At 42.1% G+C, this 22,784-nt stretch overlaps 6 protein-coding genes across 7 annotated transcripts; 2 read left to right on the top strand and 4 right to left on the bottom strand.

Annotated features, from left to right (window-relative positions):
* Positions 1-453: 453 nt before the first annotated feature.
* LOC6615462 (putative gustatory receptor 58a) lies at positions 454-1,032 on the bottom strand. Its single transcript, XM_002039806.2, has one exon. The coding sequence runs from the start codon at positions 953-955 to the stop codon at positions 509-511; it is 447 nt and encodes a 148-aa protein (XP_002039842.1). The 5' UTR covers positions 956-1,032; the 3' UTR covers positions 454-508.
* Positions 1,033-1,142: 110 nt separating this feature from the next.
* On the top strand, positions 1,143-2,423 carry LOC6615461 (putative gustatory receptor 58b). Its single transcript, XM_002039805.2, has 2 exons — positions 1,143-2,156; positions 2,211-2,423. Exons 1-2 carry the CDS (start codon positions 1,143-1,145, stop codon positions 2,421-2,423), a joined length of 1,227 nt encoding a protein of 408 aa, XP_002039841.2.
* Positions 2,424-2,842: 419 nt separating this feature from the next.
* Positions 2,843-4,140, bottom strand: LOC116800674 (putative gustatory receptor 58c). Its single transcript, XM_032716943.1, has 2 exons — positions 3,079-4,140; positions 2,843-3,019 (listed from the first exon to the last, which is right to left on the bottom strand). The coding sequence occupies exons 1-2, from the start codon at positions 4,138-4,140 to the stop codon at positions 2,843-2,845; spliced, it is 1,239 nt and encodes a 412-aa protein (XP_032572834.1).
* A 428-nt stretch (positions 4,141-4,568) lies between these two features.
* Positions 4,569-7,672, bottom strand: LOC6615460. Its single transcript, XM_032715740.1, has 5 exons — positions 6,924-7,672; positions 6,008-6,584; positions 5,878-5,948; positions 5,525-5,814; positions 4,569-5,464 (listed from the first exon to the last, which is right to left on the bottom strand). The coding sequence occupies exons 1-5, from the start codon at positions 7,655-7,657 to the stop codon at positions 5,229-5,231; spliced, it is 1,908 nt and encodes a 635-aa protein (XP_032571631.1). The 5' UTR covers positions 7,658-7,672; the 3' UTR covers positions 4,569-5,228.
* Positions 7,673-9,464: 1,792 nt separating this feature from the next.
* On the top strand, positions 9,465-10,064 carry LOC6615459 (protein FAM76B). The gene is made up of 2 exons (XM_002039803.2): positions 9,465-9,513; positions 9,574-10,064. The coding sequence occupies exon 2, from the start codon at positions 9,588-9,590 to the stop codon at positions 9,930-9,932; it is 345 nt and encodes a 114-aa protein (XP_002039839.1). The 5' UTR covers positions 9,465-9,513; positions 9,574-9,587; the 3' UTR covers positions 9,933-10,064.
* Positions 10,038-17,999, bottom strand: LOC6615458 (pickpocket protein 11). 2 transcript variants are annotated; one of them, XM_032715461.1, is made up of 11 exons: positions 17,858-17,999; positions 15,960-16,491; positions 12,719-12,916; positions 12,360-12,644; positions 12,060-12,296; positions 11,855-12,009; positions 11,568-11,633; positions 11,038-11,129; positions 10,414-10,479; positions 10,217-10,256; positions 10,038-10,151 (listed from the first exon to the last, which is right to left on the bottom strand). In XM_032715461.1, exons 2-11 carry the CDS (start codon positions 16,475-16,477, stop codon positions 10,042-10,044), a joined length of 1,767 nt encoding a protein of 588 aa, XP_032571352.1. In that variant the 5' UTR covers positions 16,478-16,491; positions 17,858-17,999; the 3' UTR covers positions 10,038-10,041. The 2 variants fall into 2 exon arrangements, with proteins under 2 accessions (XP_032571352.1, XP_032571353.1); XM_032715462.1 differs by lacking the exons at positions 15,960-16,491; positions 17,858-17,999 and adding an exon at positions 13,754-14,090.
* Between the last annotated feature and the right edge of the window lie 4,785 nt (positions 18,000-22,784).

The following is a 22,784-nucleotide window of genomic DNA, read 5'->3' as shown; positions in this document are numbered from 1 at the left end:
CATTTTTGTTTATTGAAAATCGATCGAATTTCAACACACTATAGGGTGAGTTTGGTGACTTTGGAGGATCACTCCACAGCACTGTTATCATCCGTTTAGGAACGGCTGGAAATATTTGTAAGAATACATCAATTTAAATAAGTAATTAAATAAAACACTGGCATTCTTAGAAAAAATAAGTTTTTTTAACTTTTTAAATAGGTAATATTTGAATTAACCAGGTATCGTATTTTTCAAGCTTTAAGATCACTTTTAATTTCTTTCTTCAACTTTATTTTTGATCTATCGTCCTTGTTTTCTGACAAAGTTAAGGAGTTGCGCTCTTCATAATTAAGAAAGGAGCACAAGTCCTTGAGTGCTATTTGAAGCCTCTCACTTTGCCAGTGGAGAACAAACAGGATAACTCATATTCCCGTCATCATAAAGACCACATATATGAACTGTGTTATATGGGCTACAATCATTGCAGTTTTACTATTTCTTTGTACTGAATCAATTCTAAACAAAATTAAAGCCCCACAAAAATGCTGAGATGTGCGACGAGTAACATCTGGAAAAGTACATTTCGAACTCTTTTCCGTAATTTAGAATACTTCTTAGAATGATTATCCAGTTTTTCGCACTTAAGGCAGTGAAGTATTAAGTTTTCACCCAAATCCAAGAGCCTTTTTCTTCTGAACCACATCAGGAGAACGCCCGAAAACATGGCCATAATACGGGTGATGTTGGTTAGATTAAAAGTCCATTTCAGGACTGGATTGCTGCTCACGTAGCTGTCATCGTACATGTAGTGTGGAAATGTGAAGGGCAGGACCGTCAGCAGACCGCCGTGCAGGCAGGCCGTATAGATGAGGTACCATCTCAGCTTGTATCCCAAAAGAAACTGTCCTTTCTTCAGAGGAGCAGGCATCAGACCACAGACTATTCCATATATGTACATGAATTTCAACAGCATTTCGGACAACTGCTTTCGGCAAAGGACACCCGTCAACTGTTCTATGAAATCGATGGAAGCTCTGTTATCCTGCCGGAAATCGCAGAACCTGTCTACTCATCGCAATTCCATCAGCAAGCTTTATATCCAAATTAGTTGTCAGCCGCGTTTAGTAAGTGGTCAGTTACCTGGCTGCCTTGACTGCAGCATGTTGCATCCGAAATTGGGTCGCGTGATGAACGTGGTCTACTACCATTCCGTTGTCTTCGCCCTAATGAGCACTACCCTAAGGATACGCTCCTGCAGGAAATGCCTACGCTTGGAGAAGGTCTCGCGAGCTTACACAACCTACAGCTTTTTTGTGGGTATATTCCTGTTTCTGAACTTGTACTTCATGGTGCCCCGGATCATGGAAGAAGGCTACATGAAGTACAACATAGTCCTGCAGTGGAACTTTTTTGTGACGCTCTTCCTTCGAGCCATCGCTGTGATGAGCTGCTATGGAACCCTGTGGCTAAAGCGCCACGAAATCATTCAGCTCTATAAATACTCGCTGATATATTGGAAGAGGTTCGGACAAATAATGAAGGCCATAGTGGATAAGAAAGAACTCCTTGACCTACAAGCGTCCCTGGCCAGAATAATGGTCCGGAAAATAATATTGCTCTATAGCGCTTTTCTGTGCTCCACTGTGATGCAGTATCAATTGCTCAGTGTAATTAACCAACAGATTTTACTGGCTTTCTGTGCCCGGCTCACGCACATTCTGCACTTATTGTGCGTGAAAATGGGTTTCTTCGGAGTACTGGTTCTACTGAATCATCAGTTTTTGGTAATCCATCTGGCCATAAACGCTCTTCATGGTCGGCAAGCCCGAAAGAAATGGAAAGCCTTGCGGTCCGTAGCCGACATGCACCTGAAAACCCTTCGATTAGCCAGAAGGATCTTTGACATGTTTGACATCGCTAATGCCACGGTGTTTATCAACATGTTTATGACCGCAATTAATATCCTCTATCATGCCGTCCAGTACAGCAATAGCACCATCAAGTCAAATGGTTATGGCATCGTATTTGGCAACGGATTGATCGTTTTCAACTTCTGGGGCACACTGGCGCTAATGGAAATGCTGGACAGGGTGGTGACCTCCTGCAACAACACTGGTCAGCAACTAAGGCAACTTAGCGATCTACCGAAAGTGGGCTCAAAGATGCAAAGGGAGGTGAGTACTCAGCCTCAAACTAATTTAATATATACTAAACAATATCCCATTTAGTTGGACGTTTTTACCATGCAGCTGAGGCGGAACCGATTGGTCTACAAAATATGCGGAATTGTGGAGCTGGACAAACCCGCCTGCCTTAATTATATTGGCTCCATTCTGAGCAATGTCATTATCCTCATGCAGTTCGATTTGAGACGGCAAAGACAACCCATCAAGGATCGTCAATATCTCCTCCATTTGATCAAGAACAAAACAAAAATGTAAAGAAATCTTATAAATATTCATTGGGCTATCTACCTAAATGTTAACCATTTATAAACGGTTTGTTACCATGATATGATACATAAGCGTAAAGCAATCAAGCTTTCAGGACTTTACATCAAGCTAGAAAGCTTTCTCGGAACTTACAGGACTGTCAGCTATGAGAGTTTTATAGGACATCAATTTCGAATTTATGGCTTTGCTTTAGTTGTTTTCTTTTATGACGGATAATTTTAAGATGTCTCCAAAAGATTTTTGTTTTGGGGCCAGCTAGAAAGAAATATATAGACATGTGCCTCGTTTCCTATAAAGCTTAAATATATAATGTTTTATATAAAAATTGGAAGATTTTAGCAGACCTTGGAACCCAAAAACATTTTGTAAAATTACTTGATATTGAAAATCATTGGACATATTATTTTTCAACCATATATTTTATAGGCAATCTGACACAGAACTAACACATTGGTTATTATACTCCTGGTCATGTTGTGGACGGTTAGATTACTCAGATCGAACAATCCAACGATGTGCAGACGTCTCACACGTGTTGGATTCAGTTGGAGTTTGCGATTCAAGTAGAACAGGGAAAACTCTAACTAGAGTAAAGCGCGTTAGTTAATATCTTTGCACTTTGAATGCAATACAAAATAATTACCTTTCTTGACAGAATCATACCCCGGCTTTTATTACATTGGCTTCCCGAATTATTAATGTCCCATAGATTTCCGACACCTTCTAAAAGTCCCAACCACTTACTGCGGTTGATCTCGAAAATGGAAAATTGCATTATGATTTCGACGTGATGGGTCAGAAAAATAACCGCATATAATATGCCCTTCCATAAATGAAAGTTTTTATCAAATTCCAGGTAAATCCACATTCGAAACAAAACAGCAATGCTGAATATATACGTGGTTAGCAGGTTGAAGAGCAACTGCCACTGGAAGATGTCAACGATCTGTTTGAGCAGCGCATCCAAACGGCGACAGCGCCTCCAAAGTTTTTGCCAGGCGGCAAGGATCTGCATCAGTCCCATCTCCCGCGGAATGCCATTCCTCTCGGGTAGTACCTCTAGATCTTGGACCATTTCCCGAACCACCTGGGACATATTTACCAGCAGCCAATTGCCAGCCACTTCGACCATATAGACAGTCAAATCCACATAGCTCATTAATAGAATCATGATTAAGGCGTACACTATGGCAGCCCTTTGGTACGGAACCATAGCTCTTCTCAAACTGGAGTTACTCTCGCAATTAACCACTGAGTCCCGGGTCACCAGCTGCTGGGTAAGGAGCAAAAATCTAGAGCTGGTCAGCAGAGCCTTGCACAGGCATCTATTCCTACAATCGTTTCCAAGATTAAATCGGAATTTGTGCACCATTTTCATCAAGTCGTTTCCCAACTTATGCAATCGACGCCTCTGTATCCAAACACTGCTCATTAGGAAAAGCATGGTCAGGAGTTTGGTCAGAGCCACCACGTTGTAGACCACTCCAAACATGCCCGCATCTGGGCAATCGTAGATGTTACCAGTTAGCAGGAACAGGGCAAATGGAAGGATCAAGAGATAGACCACATTCACGATCACACAGTATGCCACTGTGGGCACGTGATTGAGGATGAACCGATGATTCGAGAAATCGTAGTGCAGATTGCACAGTCCTATCAAGCGGCTCACTTGAAAGTAAGTATGCAGAAAAAAGTATTGATTCATTGTTCTGGACGTTGAAAGCGAAACTAAAGCTGGAATTGGAACCAACACAATAGTTGATTCCGAAGCAAGCTAAAAGGACTCCAGGGAATTTCTAAAGGACACGCAACAAACGCAGCAGTGGGACTCACTCACATCAAGGGTTTTTAACTATTAATATTTATAAATCGTAGAAAAGTATATTCATGCTTAAATGTAATATTATTTAATTAAAATAAAATTTCGAAACTAAATAAAAAATATAAATAAAATACAACAATTATTTCTATATATAAAAAAATTGTATTTTCAGTTAAACAAATAAAAATAAACGGTTAGCTTGAATTTTGATGTGAAGCACGTATGGTAAAATAAATTTCATAGAGTATTTAAGGGTCAAACGTAAGAAATAAAACTTTTTCGTTGCTCTATCCAAAAGCAAATCAAAGAAGTAGTTATCTAAAAATTATTCATTTATTCAGCTATTTTTCGTTTTGCAATTTCAAGTGGTTTTAGCTCGTGTATTTAGATTGTTCTTATCAAAATACCGCTTGGTTGCTTATCTTAGTAGGTAGTCGGTAGTTTGTTTAAATGTAAGCATATGCATAAACTACCGCAACGAAATGATGATGCTGAAGCGTATTGTATCGAATCGTTCTCCTATGCGTTAACTAGAAACTAATTATAAATTCAAGCATATTACATAAAATCACACAACAATCTCTGGTGCATTCTTGCACTCGCTCTGACTTTGTTGTAAGTGGTTACACGCTATATGGAATACACACTCAGATAAATTTGTGTCCAGATAATGGTGGGTCAATTTTAAAACCTCAGCTCAAGTCAAAAGTCAATTAAAATTGTAATAACTAATATTTGCTTACTAAGGGAGTGACTTTTTAGGTAACTTACTGTGTTACAAAATAACTAAGCAAAAAATACGTCAGAAGAACCTTCTTTTTCAGGCAAAAAAAAAAAAGTACTATTGAAAAGTTTGGAAATATCAACCCACCTAAATCTAGCTATATGTATGGTTTATGGTTAGGATGAATAACATTCCGTGTTTCATTTAGCACAATTGACATCTACACCTAGTAATTAACCCGTTGCATTTACGCCACAATATGGCTGTTTTTGTTAAGATCGGTGAGCAGCTCCGCGTCGAGGTCTTCAGCCTCCAAAAGATCGTTGCAGGCATCGCCGTTTAGCGAATGTGGAATGCTAGTGGATAGCACCATGCCCCGACTCCCCGTACCAATGGCAATTTCATCGGGCGGCGAATTCCGACGCCTCTCACGCTCCCTGACAATGTGCGGCGCTTCATTGAACTCGTCCAACTCATCCATGCCTTTAAAAGAATTGACCTTATTAAATTGTCGGAGTTTGGATATATCTCAACCGCACTCACCCGCATATTTGGTGCCCGCTAGGAGCAGATATTGGCCGGCTCTATGTGGCCACAACAGACCTGTCATCACACAATAGGCCATGCAGTCCGCCGAGTTGGTGATGCCTTGCAGCAACTTGTAGCGCCACATGGGGCTGACCTGCAGCGCCACAATTGCCACAATGGGTAGGTAGATAAACCACACCAAACTGGACGCGCCCAGGTGAAGTAGAAAGTCAAGTTTTTTTGTTGAGTGCTCGAACTTCATGGTGTTGCGGAGCTCGTAAAGAAACCACATCATAAAGGAGGTGCTGTCAATTTAAAAAACAGTAAGTCACGTTAATTTTTCCATCCAAAAAACTTTAAGGACCTACCGTAGTATTAAAACTATCCAGCCGGGCCACGTCTGGTATTCATCGATGTCTGAAACCACATCGACTTCCGTCTGCAAAACATTTTTTGTTTTTAATGAAAATCTATATTTAATCATTATTCACATCTTACCCTATCCCAGATGTAAAGGAACACGTGGAACGCGCAGTATGGCACCCAGATGGACATGAGAATGATCCATCCCGTTCTGCTGATCTGCTGTCTGGTAACGGCCCATCCTTTGGCCAGCAGTAGCAGAATTAACATAAATGTTGTGCGGCTCAGGATGTCCAGGACATCTCCCGCTGCCTGCAATCTTGGCTCGCCCACTCCATTGACCGCATAGTGTATCAGGTGCGCGGTGATCAGAGCCAGGCTGACGAACTCGCTGAGAAGACTCAGGGTAAACAACTTGGTCACTGGATGCTTCTGCCGCCGCACCGCATAAATTTGCATGGGCAGCAGAACAATGTAGACGAGCAGGAACACCAGGTACATCTCCAGCAGATTCTGCTGATCGTACGAGTACTGGTAGGTGAGTGGATGTGCGGCCGAGTTGTTCGGATGCAAGTTGACCAGATGGATGTCGTAGTGCAGCGTGTTGAGGAGATTGCTGCCCAATTTACTTAGCCTTGGCAGGCTCTCGTGCGCGTGCCACTGGCAGGTGCTTTTGTTTTGATAGCAGGCCACCAGGGAGAGGTACCAAAATCTGTTAACGATGCGGGGGAGAACAAAATACATTAACCAGTTAAAACAACAAAGCAAAATAAACTCTGGTAAGGTCAGTAAATTGTGTGGAAAAATAAAATTATTCCAAGTCATGTCGAAATCAATGAACAACGCAAATGTTATCTCATTTTTCCGTTCACAAAAGAGGAATGCCGTTACAAACAAACAAAGATATAGGGTTTCATTTTATCTGTATGCAGCAAGCTCCATACCAAAAGGCCCATACATAGTGAGAGGCAGTCTCTGAAGATGAATTGGGTTTTTTTGCAATCCATCTCTTATCTTACGAATTGTAAACCCAGAAAAACCCAGAACTCACCTTGGTTCCGCCTCCAGGTTGATAACATAGGTGAACTGCGATCCCGGGACTACGTTTCCGGGTGCATCTTCATCGCTGCAGAGCTGATTGACAGGACAGGGAACATGACGCAGGAAGTCCCTTTTGGCACGAGGATTGCACGTGGAATCGTAGGCGATCCTTTGGAGGCGGGAGAACATCCCTGTGCAGGCGGCTTCCCGGCTCCTTTGACTGCGATTGCCGTAGAACTCGAGGAAGGTGCTCCTGTCCAAGACGACGAGTGTCAAAGGAACCGCATACTTATCCGTCGACGTGACATTGCCGTAGATATATCCGTAGGCATTGCGCCGTGTCAGATCTGCCTTGTTGAAACCGAATTTCGCCAGGAACTGGAAGAAGTCGCCTGTCTGGAATTTCCCGCGGATGTGAGTAGCATTGCTCGACGGCAGGGCGATCGAGATTAGGATGCAGATGCATCCCAGGAGAATAGTCCTGCGATTGCAGGGCCACCTTTCACTTGTTATCAGTTGTTGTTGTTTGGTTGCAGCCTCTTCCTCTTCTCCCAATGCGGGATTCCCGGACAGCTGCCGCTTCATTCCGGATGCCACGTTAGCACCGCCCACTCGCCAAGGAGGCGCCCCTTTGTGCATCGCTTGCAAGTTGGCACACCGAGGTCTATTTTTATTTTTGTTTTGCGGAAATTTCCACACCACAAATCCGCAGTCGCTGGTGATGCGAAAACGGCGTCGATGCATTTGTCATCGGAGACCAATGCTTCTCGCGATAATTTAGCTTGTTTCTTGATATCGATTTGTTAGCAGATACACACTCCTAGCTTCGTGTCTAGCCGAGACAGCATCCTTCACTTTTGGGGGAACTTTTTAAAAATAAAATATACAACAATATAAATATATTAAACCTACAGAGTAAGTTTAACTGTTTAACAAATACTATATTTATATTTAAAATAAAGAGGATGACTCGCAAATTTTAAATTTTTAAGTTTACATCGATTGGATACACAACTGAAGCCTGAAATCAATTTAAAATTTTTAAGTATGCAGCCATATAATTATATAATTAAATATGTACATGTAAGAGCAGTAACTTATTTTCAAAAGTTATAGATTTTCGTATGCACATTTTCCATTCCCTTGTGAAATTCACAACAATAGCATCCATTTCTAGGATTAATGAACAATAGAACTCTTTAGAAGTTACCCAAATGGGCGTCTTATCTTATCAATTTCTTATACATTAAGCCCTCACACGAATGCCAATGGCAATTTCGAACAATAAATTTTAAAAATTCCCAAATTTATGCGGTAAAAAGTGCCACCCTTTCAGACCCAAAAACTTCAAAGTGCAAAGTTGGATAATACGTATGTAGCTCCCGGATTCCTCACCCTAACCTCAACGAACATCCCTTCCGCTTTATTTATTTAAAATGCAGCTCGCGGTGGCGGGAAAATCTCGTGTGGATTGTGGCTTGCCACGCCCCCTTTTTCCCATTTCCACCAGCCAAGGTGCAAAAAATCCACACTCTTTGACAATTCCTTTGAGATTTGATTGCGGGAGGGAGACAGCTGCAGAATGTGCGAAAGGGAGAGTACGGTTTTGCATAAAAATATGAAGCCATTGAAATGTAGATTTACCCATTGTAATTTTGGCAGATGAAAACTTTGATTCCTGTAGCAGATCAGGCGAAGCTTACAGCAAGTTATATATCCTTCCTTCCCTCGATGACCCACATTTTCGACCATTTCTCACTCATTCATTGATGACGCCGCAAAAACGAAGAAGGACCCGCCGAAGGAGCAGCAAAAATTCATGAGTTTTTGGCATTTGTTGACAGCCACAGTTCACTCAGTTGTGCAAAGTCAAGACAAACACAATAAATGCGATTCTAGGGGTTCTAGAAATGGAATAATACAGTCAAGCATCCCTAACTATATATTTTCTACAGAAAACAAAATGGCTGTGCTATATTATTTCTATGGAGTTACTGGAACTCCATCTCTGGTCAGTTGATCCTGTTCGTCTATCGAATCTTGCCTGTAAACGCTTGCAGGCCAATAATGGCTGAAGCGAAATCACTTACTACAAATTATTCGGCAAATATTAAGCACACATAACATGTAAACAAGTCAGAAGTTCATTTCAATGTCTTGCGACGACCCCAATAATAAAATAAGACAAGGTTGGCAAAAATACAAAAGGAGCGCAATTTGTCGTCCATCTCTTTCCCACTACCCCCGTCCCTTTCTGTTCGATTGAAGAAGCGAGTTCATTGAAATGCCAGCGACGAAACATGGACAATGAAGGTTCAATGATGGCGAGGTGGAAAAGTTGGGGAGTTGCTCGCCATGATTTCCGCCAACTTTGCACAAAGTGTATTTTATTTTTGATTAGGCCGGCGCGACTGTTTTTGTTTGGCCAATAAAAAGATGACGTAGCAGTCGGCGTGATTAGACAGATGCACAGATACAATACAATCTTCGCCAGATCGATCGAAAAAGCCATGACTTACACGAAAAATATCAAAGTTAATTTTGTAAGCTAGTAAGCTTTGTTTTAGAGATCTGCCAAGTGCTTTGATCATATAATTTAGGTAAGATATTTTAGGTTGTTTTTTGTCCTATTAATCGTAAGCTTAATTATGTTTCCCCAGCCTGATTTGTGGACATGGAATCCCCGGACAACAGACTGTACATGTGCACCGCGTGCTTTGGAAGGTTTCTTTGGAGCGAACTGTCGCGGAAGGAGCTCCGCTGCTCTCAGTGCCGTCTGTCCACCAAAATCTGTGTCATTTGCGATAAGAAGTTCGAGCCGCGCGAAATGTCGCAAGTTTACTGCAAGCAATGCAATTTCTACATCGAAAGACATGCCGCGGTCAAGCCCCCTCCCTTGGGTGTAGAAATCGGAAGACCAGCGGAGACGACCAGTGGGTCAGGTACGGAAGGATCTTCGATCACAGAACGCTGGAAGGAGATTAAGGCCGCGGCTGGAATCGTGGACGACTTTGACTGAATCGACGTGCGCTTTATTAAAAAGGATGTATCATTTTCCTGATACCTTAACTATTTTAAGCTGTAGAGTTAATATAATGTTTTAATATAAAAAGAAATTCCATTGAGAATTAATTGCAAAACATGCGTCGAACAAATCGTGCCGTAAAGTAGTAGATAATTTCCGTAAAGCTCAAGGCGCTGCAGCCCAAGAAAAATCCAACAAGACCGCCGATGTAAACTGAAAGTGAAATGCGAGCGTTGTTAAGTGAGTCGGAAAAACTTTGGGCAGAAGGAAAAACTCACCCAAAACATCTGCGAAGGAGAAAAGGACTTCCCGTCGTAGCTGCATGTTTGGGTATTTGGTTTTCAATGGTTAAGGGAAAATGATTTATAATTAAATATTAAACAAAAATATTTATAACAACTATTAAGCTAATAACAAGGTGTTCACATAACTGAACCAGAATCATAACTAATCATAACAATTGATTACCCTTTACCTGCATTTTTGGGTGCTCCAAAATACCCCACTGCAAGTTGGCTCCCAAAAACCAGACACGCGAACGCTGTGGAAAATTCGGGAAATAGAGGAAATGGGGAAAACACATAATGATACGGTATATGTATAAGATAAGAGCAACAAAGCGAAATGGGAACAACATCATCATCAGTATTCTGGTAACAAGGCAAGTAAGCAAAAATTATTATTAAATGTAAAAACTTTCGCCGCACACAGCGCGAAAAAAAGTTAAACAAAACTTTTGGTTTGCCGCCCCTTTTCGTACGCCTCATCCCCAAAATAATTGCATATTTCAAGGCTCCCAGTTCCTGCAACTTCTGCGCTTATTATTTTTTATAGCCCCGGACTACAATTTTGATGTTTGTTTAAGGCACAAGCCCCCGCTCTCCGGCTCTCCCTCCTCCGGCGGATTTTCTCCAGTTTTCCGGGTATTTTTCCACTTGAAATGCGCGACGCAGCGGCGTCTGCAGTTGCCACTTAACGAGCGCTAGATGGCGCTTCTGTTCGCCATAAACATTTTTACAGTTAAAGTTTACTTTATATTTTTTAATAGGGGATTTGCCATTTTTTCATTTATTTTTATTATTATGTGCGCTGTACTTACGTAGGATTGCACAAAGAAGTTGGAATCATCACAGTTGGCCAAGCAGTTGCAATTGATTTTGTATTTGTCCGATTTCAATGAGATTATTTCGCCTGTAGGGTAAAACAAAAGGTTAATAACGATATTAAATTTCAATTTTAAGCAGCGATAAAAAATTTATATTATTCCCTACATGAATAGGTTACTTTAATCAACTGCAATGTAGTGAAATCCTCAATATAATGTTTATATTAGTAGATATTATACTTAATATTCTAATAGAACACCAGCTTTTTGTTTAAAACATTTATCCAGCTTATCAACGTCAACCTGTCCGTAATCTGGTCTCGCCCAGCAAATTACTTCCAGCTTTTCAATTACGCAACAGGTTGTCTATTTCAACCTTGACTTTTGACCACCCTACGGAAAATTAAATTATGGTCACGTTCTGGGAAATTTCAGTCCATTTTTTATTCAGACGAAAAATGTAAATCGAATTTTCGGGCCACGATAAATATTTGCATGTTCCCGGTGCGGTGGAAATTACTCACGTTTAATTTTGACCAGGCATCCGATGCCCTCCAGTCCGCAAACAGGCAACCGCCGGCCATTTCGCACTGGAAAACATTGAAGAAAGAGACGAATGGAGTGCATTGGAGCGGGACAGATAATAGTGCAAAATTTGCCACTTAAACTGTGAGTATTTAAGCATTTTACGACCGAGTTTTCGCCATAAAACTGGCCAGCTCCGATGCAACCCCGTCCGTCGCATAAAAGTTAACTTTAATGGGGGCCAATTAAGTGCAACTCTGTGTCCCGAAAATATGATTATACCCACAGCGGTTCCTGTAGAAGTGCGGAACGCAGCCGCAGACCCGCAGAGCAAAGAACATCCTGCACTCCGAGAGACAGAGGCCAAAGCTGTAGATGGGCACCGTCATCATTTCCTCGGCCTCGTAGTTGAAGCGGCATCTTCTTTGCTTCGTGCTGAAGCTGCCAATAAATAAATATATTTTGAGCCTAACGCTAGTAATATAACTCACGCTCTCGCCTCCTCATTCGTAAAGATCTCCAGGGCGAAGAGCTCCACGGTGGTGTAGTCACTTTCCGGGAAAGTGTACCTTTGCTTCGAAATACTGGGAACATCGCCGGCACCGTGGAAGTAAACATCGTAGGCGGTCGATAGGTTAATAATCTGGGCGTAGATCTCGCCATCCAGCGGATGAACAGTCACCCGGTCGCCGTGGTCCATGAGGCTCCAGTCGCCGGAACGCCAGTATCTGCCAAGTGGCCAAGGAGATGGCAATCAAATCGGGAGCACTTCCTGCCCAACAATTACTCACTCGAAGGAGTTGTAGCGCGCCACCATCGAGTTGACTGAATGGCAAATGCCAAACTCTGTTTGCGTCTCGTAGATGAACATTTTGACGGCGGCGCCGCTGCTGATTTCCGGCTCGAAGGCCCATTTCAATTCGTAGAGCAGATCCAAGTACTTGGTGCTCGGAATCCCATACGACTTGTTCAGCGGCAGTGTCTCCAAGTTGTCGTAAGTGAGCCTGGCAAGTTTCACAATAAAATCGCGGAAGTCCTCTTGATCCTCCTCGGACAGGAATTGTTTGGGATGGGCGCTGTACGGGTGCATCGGGTGGAAATGCACTTAAATGTGTATGCCACATATTTAGGAAACTGAATTTTCACTCACAGTATGTACTCCTCCACTTTCAACTCATCGATCCGCTTGTGCGGACACACTGTGAGCGATGGAAAGCTGGTGTTCCAGACCAGCTTATTCCGATCCATGGATATGACCATTGGCGAGGTCTGAAAGCGATGCCAAGTGCGTTTGCTAAGCGAGATGATGCTGAACAATGCAACGCAGATGAACGCCAGCCAGAGCACGCTAAAAAAGTGAAATAAATTCTATAAAAATCGGAGTGAAAATTCGCAAAAATGCGACACAGTCTGAAATGATATATGGAATCTGACGAATAATTCGCACTGCTGTTGAGTGTGCATTGTGGCGAAAGGACATAAAAATCTATTGCGTGTAAATTTTTTCTGTTAGCATTATGCGAAATATTCGCGGCTAAAGAATTATGGCCAACTCGAAGGAGGAGTCAATGAACGCATCAACGCTTTTGCAACCCTTTACTGGCTTTTCTTTCAGCTTTCCCATTCGGCTCGAAGCGCCACAAACAAAGTGGCAAGGACACAGACAGAAGTCGCCGAAAATCCTTTGCTGAATTTCCCATTTCAGGCGAATGCCTTCTACAATGATGCCAGCAATGGCTCATAAAGCTTTCAGTGCTCACACACACACACAAACACTCGGCTACTTGGCTTTTAATTTTCCCAAACATTTTCCAGCTCCTTATTATTTTTGTGTGCAGCTTTTCGCTCTTTCCTCGTCCGCTTTCTTTTTTTTTTGTTGTAATTTTCCTCTCTGACAGCTGAGTGCTGTACTTTGTCTAACACCACAAAATTCCTTTTGGACATCGCATATGACAGACTCATTGTCATGCCCGCACCCATTTCCCCGCCCATTTTCCCATTTCCCCCCGCCGCAACTGCCATTTTCCATCTCGTGTCGGTCTGGCCTGCAATTTATGTATTTGCTTTGTTTCATCATCTCGACACTCATATGCATAAAATGTGTGCGTGAATGAGGCCCAGTGATGCATGTTGGTTGTCGAAAATATCTCGTTGGTAATTCGTGCATCAAGGGTTGCTTTCTTACTTTTTTGTAGATTGGTGGATTCTTGAATGCCCACATAGTTTCTGGCTGAGGTATGCAGCTGAAATGTGTGTGATATGGGATTAATAATGTCGAAATTCTGTAGCCAAAAAACTCTTAAATATTTACAAAGCAAAAGCAAATCGAGCTCACAAAGTGGTGAAGGAAATTACATAACAAGGATCAAAGGTCCTTGGCTTAAATACAAAACAAATTGCCTTAAATAATTGAAAACTAAATTTTTAATTTGTTCCTTAGTTCTTTAAATTTTAGTTTAGCACGTTTTAAAGAAGCTATGTTAATTAGAGGGTGGAAGGCAGATTTATGATTTAAATTTGAACGTGTGTACAGTCCAATTTAGTATTTGTGAAAGTTCGAATATTCCAATGGAGGGAAAATGGGACCTAGTTTAGGGCACTCGAAAGCCCAATGCCCTGCCATAGATTGCAGATTCCCCCATGAAAACAGGGCCCTAATCCTGTGCATCCTGCGCCGCTGCGTGTTTTGCATTACATTTGCAGTTTTCGGTTGTGGATTATGCAATCGTGCACCTGTCGCTGCCACCCAAAAGGACGAGGGGGTGGCGTTTGGGGGTTGGAAAAGCCCTCATAGTTACCATATCAACGCTTGTGAAATTGAGGTTATCACATGTCAGCGACACAGACTCTTTCTCTCCGGTTTATGCATTTCCACTTCTCTTTTCCCCAGCTTGTTTTGTACGTGAGCGGTGCTTTTCATATATTTTTGTGCAATTGCTTTGGATTTTGATGGTGAGAGGGGAGAGCTTAAGCCGGGCTTGTGCTGGAGTTCTTCATAGTCCAGAAATTTGTGCGGCACAAGCTGATTTCTTGCCATAGCAAAGCATACTTCCCATTTATACTTTTCTTTCAGGTAGCATGGAGAAATAAATCCCAACTGTGCCAGGTGGAAATCGTCAAAGGCATAAATTTCCCGACAAAAATGCTCTATAAATGTCCAACAAATCATTTTCACGAAATCAGCGGGGGAAAGTGTATTAATTAAGCCGAGCTTTGCGTGACCGGCTGCCTTTCATCTGGACTTCACCTTTGCCCCTCTGATCTCACGTCTATTCTGGGAAACACCTGTCAGTTGGACTTTGGCTGTAAGGGAAACTAACAATAATTGTAATTGAGCTTCATGATTTTTGGGGAGACTGTAATGCACTTAAAGAATACGAAGATGTGTTATTCAATAAAAATATGTTGATAGTAATATAATGAATCTAAACTGAACTAAACGCATATAATCGATGAAGTGTTTTTACATAATTGTATATTTCAATTAAAATATTTGTTTATTAATATACTATGATTATTATTCTCTCAGTGCCTGTTTGGCCCTGTCCTTGGCCTGTCTGTTATCCACTAATTAACCCTCAGCCGGCAGTCCTGACAGATTTCCCACGAACCACCGCATCCGCATCCTGAGCCCCATCCACTCGACTACTTTGGTGGAGTGTTGCCAAACGAAAAAGGGGAAGGTAGAAGGTAGAAGGCGGAGAATTTCCCCCCTTCGCCCCTCGCAGCTAGTGTGTGTGTAATCCAGTTTGTCATGTCATGTCAGTTTTAAGGATTTATTGCACCGCACAAAAATACAAATTCCAGCAGCAGAAATATTACTTCAGACCACAAGATCCACCTTCCCCCATCGACCGCATAAAACGGAAGATATGTAGAAAAATGTATTTCGCTTGGAGAACTTTCATGTGGGGGCTCGGCACCACGCACTTCCCCCTTTAGAACAGCCACGTTATGAATCCGATCCGGAATCTCTGCACGTGGCCACGCTCGCTGGATAGTCCTTTTTAAGACCCCGACTTATAGTTTGGTATCGTTTTAGTTGGCACTTTACGGTTTCTAAGCGGCCAACTTTGGGTATCCTGTGCCAAAGTTAAGCTGCGGTCTCTGCTGCTTTCTGGCCGTAATGAGGTTTAGCTTTAATTTCCCTTGTAAATTAATTGAGTGGAAATATTCTCACACCAAATATTTGCCCAATAAATGCGGGTTAAGGGAGTCGGAATATGTAATTTATCTATATCCTACTTTAGTTCTAGTAATATTTACGATATGAGTTTCAGTCAGCTCTGTTCTTCATCTAAAAGCCGATGGGAACAGAGTCTCCATTGTGTGTCCAATTCCATTACCCAATATCCATTGGCGGAAACCAGTCATTACAAATCAAAACTCACCGTTCGACGAAACTCAGGCCGAGCTTGGCCAAATAAATGAATCCGTGTATGGAGGAGCCCTGCAGGAACTCGATTATGAAGGCCTGTCCTTTGGCCAAGCAGGCAGGACGGCAATCCCTCCGATCCAGGACCTCCATTTCCTGCCCCTCCCTCGCGTGATCCTCTGGCGGTGGCTGCCACAGTGGAGGACGACGAAAGGAGCGAATGCTCCTGCCGGGTCCTGGCTGATTAATGGCCACGTTCCCGTCATTAGCTATTGCAATTGTTTTGCTGCCCGGGCTGCCATTCGGATTATGCTGATGTCTTTGACCGGTGCCGGGAAAAATCAGCAATCCAGGACCTGGACCCAACCTACTATTATTATCCTGCGGCGGCAGCAGCGAAGCTGTCGACGACGTCAGCAGCGAGTCGCTGCCGGATGCGGATCCTTCGTTCTCCGCCCAGCTGCTTCTGCTCGACGAGGATGTCAGTGTCCTTGCCGCCGCCGACGGTGAGCTGTCGTCGATTCGCGGTTGCATATCCTTGGGCGCTTCTGCAAGATGAGATTTATTGATGCAGTTTTAGAAAGTAAATGGGTAAAAGCGTAAAATAGATATAATGTAATTAGTTTTTCTTTAAAAAGTAGCTCTTTCATATAAACCCATATTATATGGACTCGATTTTCCCACGCGGTGCTGCCAAAACCCGACATCAGGGAAAACACTACAGTAATTACCCGTCGATGCACGACTTTAAACATGTGGAGAGAAAAACCCACGGACACCCACAGACACTCGCACACTGATTACGGGAAAAACTTCATAATTTGTCCGCCCCGTGAGCATTGTAACATGGTTAAGCTCTGATTTTATATCACCACTCCAGGTTCATTAAAATTTAAATATGCCGCTTTAAATATGTTTTTGCGGAGCATCGGCAGGTCGCAGGACATGGCCAACCAGCCAGGCAGCCAGGACAACAATAAATCATCATCGGAGGTTTTAATGCGCTGTAAATTATGCCTGATGGTGGACGCAGTTCGGCAAGAGTAAGTCCATGGGATGACACAAAATGCAATCAATGCGCGTGAGTGTATTCAAGTTGAATGGGGATCGGATTTATTCCTTTGGCTGCAGCCTCATCATCATCATCAGCAGCATCATCATGGAATTGTGGCCGAGCATTAACTTAGTTAAGGATTTTCATTCACGAGTGGCTGACGTTGAAGAGATTGAGATTAATTGGTAATTGGATGGCACAGATATTAAGATGATTTCCGCGCCGATCTCAGTGGCTTTTGTTGCGCCTTCACAACATTTCACAATTGATTTAAACATAATTGAACACAAAGCCCTGTTTAATGATGCTTTTTTGTATCCAGTTCAGTGTTTTCATGTGCTATGTGTTGTCTCTATGATTTTTTAAGCGTATGGAGCAGACTAGGGCGATCAGTTGGTCTTCAATGGGCTTTTCGGGATCGAAGCGCCAACCAATAACGTGCCCCGAGGCAATCAGCAAGATAAGCTGGCACATCAAAGGCTTCCCCGGAGTGTCCAACTGCGTTCTTAAAACTGGATTAAAATTTCATTTAAATTTGCATTTAAATGAGCGTCGAACACTCTAAGTAAATGACCCCATTCAGGCCCAGACCCTTCGGTCCGCAACTGAAATCCACTCCACAATTCTGCTGGGGACAAAGGTCCAGACGCGAACTTGTGTTTTCCAGACCCAGACATGGGCGCAGTGCCTCCCCCCTTTCAGCCCCGTGCACATGGGCAACATTAAAAGGCATTTTTTTCTTCTTTTTTGCATTTTTCAACATTTTATTGCGAATGCGACTTCTCCCAGGAGTTGATTACCTTTGGCAGCTGATACGTGGGGTTTGGAAGCGGGGGCATTTTATTTAAATATATACATACATCTACATATATATGAACTGCAGCTTTAGCAGGCAAGTCTGCTACTGGCACTTTTAATGGATATTGTTTAAAAATGTAATATTTTCCAATTAAATAAAGGCGTTTGGCTGACCCTTGGCAGCACCCGTGGCGAGCTCGAATCGAGTCGATTACCAAACGTTGACTGTGTTTTTTACCCATTTTTCCTTCAAGAATACATGTGCGTTGTACTTTCTGCCTTTTTCATGTTAATTAATATTGCAGAAACGCTTAAAGGACATTTTAATTGGCCTTCACTTTGTGGGCCAAGCGAATTGTTATTGAGAAAGGCGGAAAATAAAGTCCGGCAGGCAATGAAAATACATTTAACTGGGCTCTTAACCTTCTCAGCGAGATTGTAAAGGAAATTGAGAGGCAAAGGAAAGACCGAGTCGAGTAATGTGGGCTTATATTATATTAACTCCAAGTTACACAAGTTATAAAATAAATATAAGTTTTAAGCTACGACATTCTGCCTAAAAAAACAATTTGCTTTTAATATGTGCGATATGTTTGGACCAATCTATTATAATAACCAACAAAACCAATAAAACAGTTTTTTGACCAATTTTCATAGGTTTTTGGTGATAAATTCGAAAGTAATGATCGAAATATTGAATGACATACCTTTTTGAGCTCGTATTTTAATTCCTAATCGATGGGCACCTAAATCTAAAAAATTAAATTTTTTTCGATTTTTTGAAATTTTAATGATGTAACCCCTTATCAAAAATGCGAAAAATTAAAAAAAAAATTAAATTTTTCAATTTTTTTCAAAAAATGATATGAGTTGTAAATTTTGAATCTCGGCTATGGAAATCAGTTTGTCTAACCCCTTTCTTAATAATCCGATGTAAAAAATGTAATTTTTAAATCTTTCAAGAGGTGGAAATATATATCCATTTCCTACATAATGCTGCAAGAGTCCGCACTTTGTTCACCCCATACCAAATCCGGTCAATTTATTGCAAAGCAAATCGAACCTTTTAGCAGTGTCTCAACCCAAGTTGGCTGAACTAACATTTACCTCGAAACTATTGCTGTTCACTCGTTGAAATAACAAATTTTCCAATTTATTTCTTGATTTATTCTAACGCCAATTTTCTTGGCTTTTGTGTCCGCCCTCAGCAACATGGCTTGACATTTGTTTATTTATTTGGCTTCATGTTTTGTCTTGTGCCATTCCTCTTCATTGTTTTCCACAGCTTCTTCGCATTTCCCCCTTTTGCGTGAAATCACGAATGAATGAATGACTGGCCCGGCAAACGCCATGAATATTCATGGGCCATGCCACCGAACCGAACACGAATAACAACGGGAACAGGACCAAGCCAGAGCAACAACATCACCGGCAACAGGACCAAAAACAGGAGCAGGAGTCTCGGCCAGGACTACAACATATAGCTAACTCAGCTTGCATTTCCGCTGAATGCGGCAACAATTCGCAGTGCCATTTCGCTGTCCACGGGCGGCAGTTTCTCAGAATACCCTAACCAATCGACAGGACATTTAACTTGATCGGGTTTCTATGGGCCAAGAATTTCAGCTTGAATTGCCTTTTGAACAGGTTCTCAGGAAATCATTAAATAGAAGTGGATTGCAGGCAGGGTCAAGAATCATTTTAGTTTTCCCATGCAGATCTTTGGCCCGAATACTTTTTGCAGGGTGTACTTCATTCGGTTCCCTTTCTTAAATAATATGCTTACTCCTTTGTAGACGCTGCTCTTCGGCTGCCATGTGTTTGTGTGTTCGCAGATGTTTCTTGGCAAGATGCTGCAAATTGTTTGGGTTTAGATGTTGCGCTAGCTGCAGCCACTGGTATAGTTATTTGCACTATTTGCGAAACGGTGGCTCAGAGTGGCTAGGAGCTAGGAGCTCTGTGCTCTGTGCTCGGTGGTGCTCGGTTGGTGGTTGAGGGCTGCTGGTTGGTGTTGTCATGAGCAGCCGACATTTTGCGGCTGCCTGTGCAACAGTTTCTTGCCCGCACGCAAAAGTAGGCAATGCTTTTTGCACTCGCATCGAACAAAGGGAAATTTAATTAAATGCACTTTCCCGCTGCCACTGCGAAAATGTTGCGGAAACTTTCCCGGACGCACCACAGATTTACCTTTACCGCTAATACTCACTGTTCACTTCTTCCTGGTCACCGCTCGCAGTCAACTGTTCACTGTTGGCCGACGAGGCGATTTGGTTTAAATGCAATCAGCCGACCGGCAGCACTTGACTTTTGTAAGGGATCATACACTGAGAAAAACTGAAGGTATAGGTTGATTACCATTCACTCGTATTAACTGAGTTCAGGTCTATACTTTCTAACTAGTATTAAACCAATAAGGCAGTGTAACTATTACACAATTAAATCATATGTATGAGAAGTAATACATAATAAAATTTAGCACAGTGCATCTTCATGAGAGTCTTGGCAGCTGCTGGGCAATTTCGAATTTGGACACTTGTTCTCGGATTGATTACCCTTTGGACAATTTGGCATTTGTGGCCCGTAACACGTAACTCCGGTTCCGATTTTGATTCCGTTCTGCAGCCGATTGCTGATTGTTTTGTTCTCACTCAGATTGTATTGATTTTCCTCGAACGCTAATTACCGCCACTGAGTAGAGGAGAAAAATCGGAAAAGTCACTTGTCGGTGTTCTGTAATTGTGGCTAGATATCATTTCTATCTAAATATCTAAAGATATTTTGATCGAGATGGTTCATAAAAACACAGGTTCATTATCTGCTTAATAGAAACGATTCGTAAAAGTTCTCCTCCAATTTTTAAGCACCAAAGTAAATACCATTTTCGTGTTATTTATGGCACTCTTATGAATCACAGCTCAAGTTCCTGTTCCCCCAGCAATAATCCAATCAATTTGATAACGCTAAATTAATCATATCGCTGCAGTGGATGAAGCTGCTCCCCATACACAAATACACGCCGAAAAGCACAGCCACCCACTCTATGCGGCGGTGTTTCAACATTTGGTTTCGATAATGGGGCCAACACACAAAGTTAGACCATTAGGGCGGTCCCGCTCCTTTCGCCACCCCAAATTCTTGGAGTTTTCATTCAAGTTGCCTTTGCATGGGATGAATCAAAATCAAAGCTTGCTGGGCACTGCAGCTGTATAAATTTTACATTTGTTTCCTTTCAATTTAACAATGTGTACTTTTGGTATTGTTTTGCTTTTTAGCGTGTAAAAAGTGGAGTGGTTCGGGCTGCTCCTGCTAGCCATTTCTCTTTTCGTTCGGTTTTTTCGCTTGATTTCGCAATATTTATGATTAGCAATTTATTATTCATCGTTTTTGAGTGTGCAAACAGAGGAAAAGGGGCGGTGAGTGGAGCACAGCTATGATGGGCTCTAATAACTCTTGTGGGAAAAAATCGGGACTTGGAGGACGGCTTTGCCCCACCATTAACTTGCACTTAATTTGATTAACAAAAGCCGATGTTTACATGTACCGAATGCGATGGAAATCTATCATAGCTCGGCTCAACGAAAACTCGAAGGATTCCGTGGGGAGTTCATATCCTTGAGAGTTGTGCCTGGGCATTTTATCAGCAAGCTTAGCCCGCTTGATTTGTGTGCTCTGCAAAATGTTGCAAATACGTATGAGCATGATTCGGTCGGAGGAAATTTCAATAATTACATTATTCAAAGATTTCTTTAGAATAAAATCGTGTCCTTAAACTGCGAGCTGTTCCCAATCTTCAGCGGCAAAACACTGCAAACTGTCAGCTGCATGTGTCTGAAAAGTAAGGAAATAAGTAATAAGAAATGCGGCTATAGAAATCTCGAGGAAGGAAATCGCTGCTGAGTGGGAGTGAAACAAATCGCAGCACATGTTGGCATTAGCTTCGAATTACGCACAAGTGCAACAGCGGCACACCAGGACTCCAGAATATCAGCACATTCAGACACCAGGACATCCCAGAAAAGAAGTCCAGCCAGGGGCGGACTCTGGCAAACAGAGGCAACATTTTATTGATGTTAATTTAATGCAGAAGAAATAAAAAAGTCAACGGCGACGGCGGCGGCCGTGCAACGGAAATAAGAAATGAAACGGAGGCAACAGCGAAATAAAAGATTTGCATATAAACACTTACTCACACACACGAGGGCACAAATGTACAGTGTAAAAAATACCTTTATTACAAAATATATCTTAAAAGATCAAGCTTACTAGCCCACAAATATATCTTGAGTTTCAGTTACATATTACATGTAAATGCAACCAAGAAATGTAAGTTTTTTATCTCATTATGATATACACAAACGTATGGACCTAAATGTAACGTATTACATATAGTTCTAACAAATTTTTTGCAGTGCACCCGCATTTATATATAAAGATATTTGCATAACAGACGTAGACCGGATCGGAGCCCAAAAACTGTCATTGCCAAGGTTTTTACATCCGCTTGCCGCAATCATCGCCGGTTGCTGTTGTTGTTGCAGCAAAGGGGCGGTTCCTTGAGAAGGGCGACGTGGAGCACTGGGGGGCTGGAACAATTCAATAATATTTATAGCGTCGTCTCATTCTGGAAATGTCCGCGGCAACATATGCAAGTGGATATTGCTCTATTTTCAAGTGGGATTCCATTATAATATTGTTGTAAGTAGCGCAAAAGGAAGGGCCTGCAGTTCGGTGAAATGGGGATACATTCGAATATATGCAAATCGGAGGGCTCGGCCGCGTTGACACTTTGTGACTCGAAATTTATTGGCATGTGCGGGCAGACAGAGCCGCATTTCGAAGGCAAAGATACTTTCGCACTTACTCCCACTCAGCTATTTGATCCGAAATCGAAATCCACACATGATCAAACATTTAAATGTAATTGCACATATTTAAATTCAATGGGCTCCGTGCCAAAATATTGGAGCATTCAATTTATTACCGCCGTCG

This window comes from Drosophila sechellia, chromosome 2R, assembly GCF_004382195.2.
Source record: "Drosophila sechellia strain sech25 chromosome 2R, ASM438219v1, whole genome shotgun sequence".
Taxonomy (NCBI): domain Eukaryota; kingdom Metazoa; phylum Arthropoda; class Insecta; order Diptera; family Drosophilidae; genus Drosophila; species Drosophila sechellia.
Note: the sequence above shows the minus strand (reverse complement) of the source record. Positions and strands in the feature narration are given on the sequence as shown.

Bases quoted from the DNA above. Each gene is read 5' to 3' on its own strand.
- LOC6615462 (XM_002039806.2), bottom strand. From the start codon at position 955: ATGCTGTTGAAATTCATGTACATATATGGAATAGTCTGTGGTCTGATG.
- LOC6615461 (XM_002039805.2), top strand. From the start codon at position 1,143: ATGTTGCATCCGAAATTGGGTCGCGTGATGAACGTGGTCTACTACCAT. The intron at 2,157-2,210 runs GTGAGTACTCAG...TATCCCATTTAG, and splicing joins GCTCAAAGATGCAAAGGGAG to TTGGACGTTTTTACCATGCA.
- LOC116800674 (XM_032716943.1), bottom strand. From the start codon at position 4,140: ATGAATCAATACTTTTTTCTGCATACTTACTTTCAAGTGAGCCGCTTG. The intron at 3,020-3,078 runs GTAATTATTTTG...GCTTTACTCTAG, and splicing joins GTATGATTCTGTCAAGAAAG to TTAGAGTTTTCCCTGTTCTA.
- LOC6615460 (XM_032715740.1), bottom strand. From the start codon at position 7,657: ATGCATCGACGCCGTTTTCGCATCACCAGCGACTGCGGATTTGTGGTG. The intron at 5,815-5,877 runs GTAGGTCCTTAA...TTAAATTGACAG, and splicing joins TGGATAGTTTTAATACTACG to CACCTCCTTTATGATGTGGT. The intron at 5,465-5,524 runs GTGAGTGCGGTT...ATTCTTTTAAAG, and splicing joins AGCGGGCACCAAATATGCGG to GCATGGATGAGTTGGACGAG.
- LOC6615459 (XM_002039803.2), top strand. From the start codon at position 9,588: ATGGAATCCCCGGACAACAGACTGTACATGTGCACCGCGTGCTTTGGA.
- LOC6615458 (XM_032715461.1), bottom strand. From the start codon at position 16,477: ATGCAACCGCGAATCGACGACAGCTCACCGTCGGCGGCGGCAAGGACA. The intron at 12,297-12,359 runs GTGAGTAATTGT...GCCACTTGGCAG, and splicing joins GCGCGCTACAACTCCTTCGA to ATACTGGCGTTCCGGCGACT. The intron at 12,010-12,059 runs GTGAGTTATATT...ATTTATTGGCAG, and splicing joins ACGAATGAGGAGGCGAGAGC to CTTCAGCACGAAGCAAAGAA.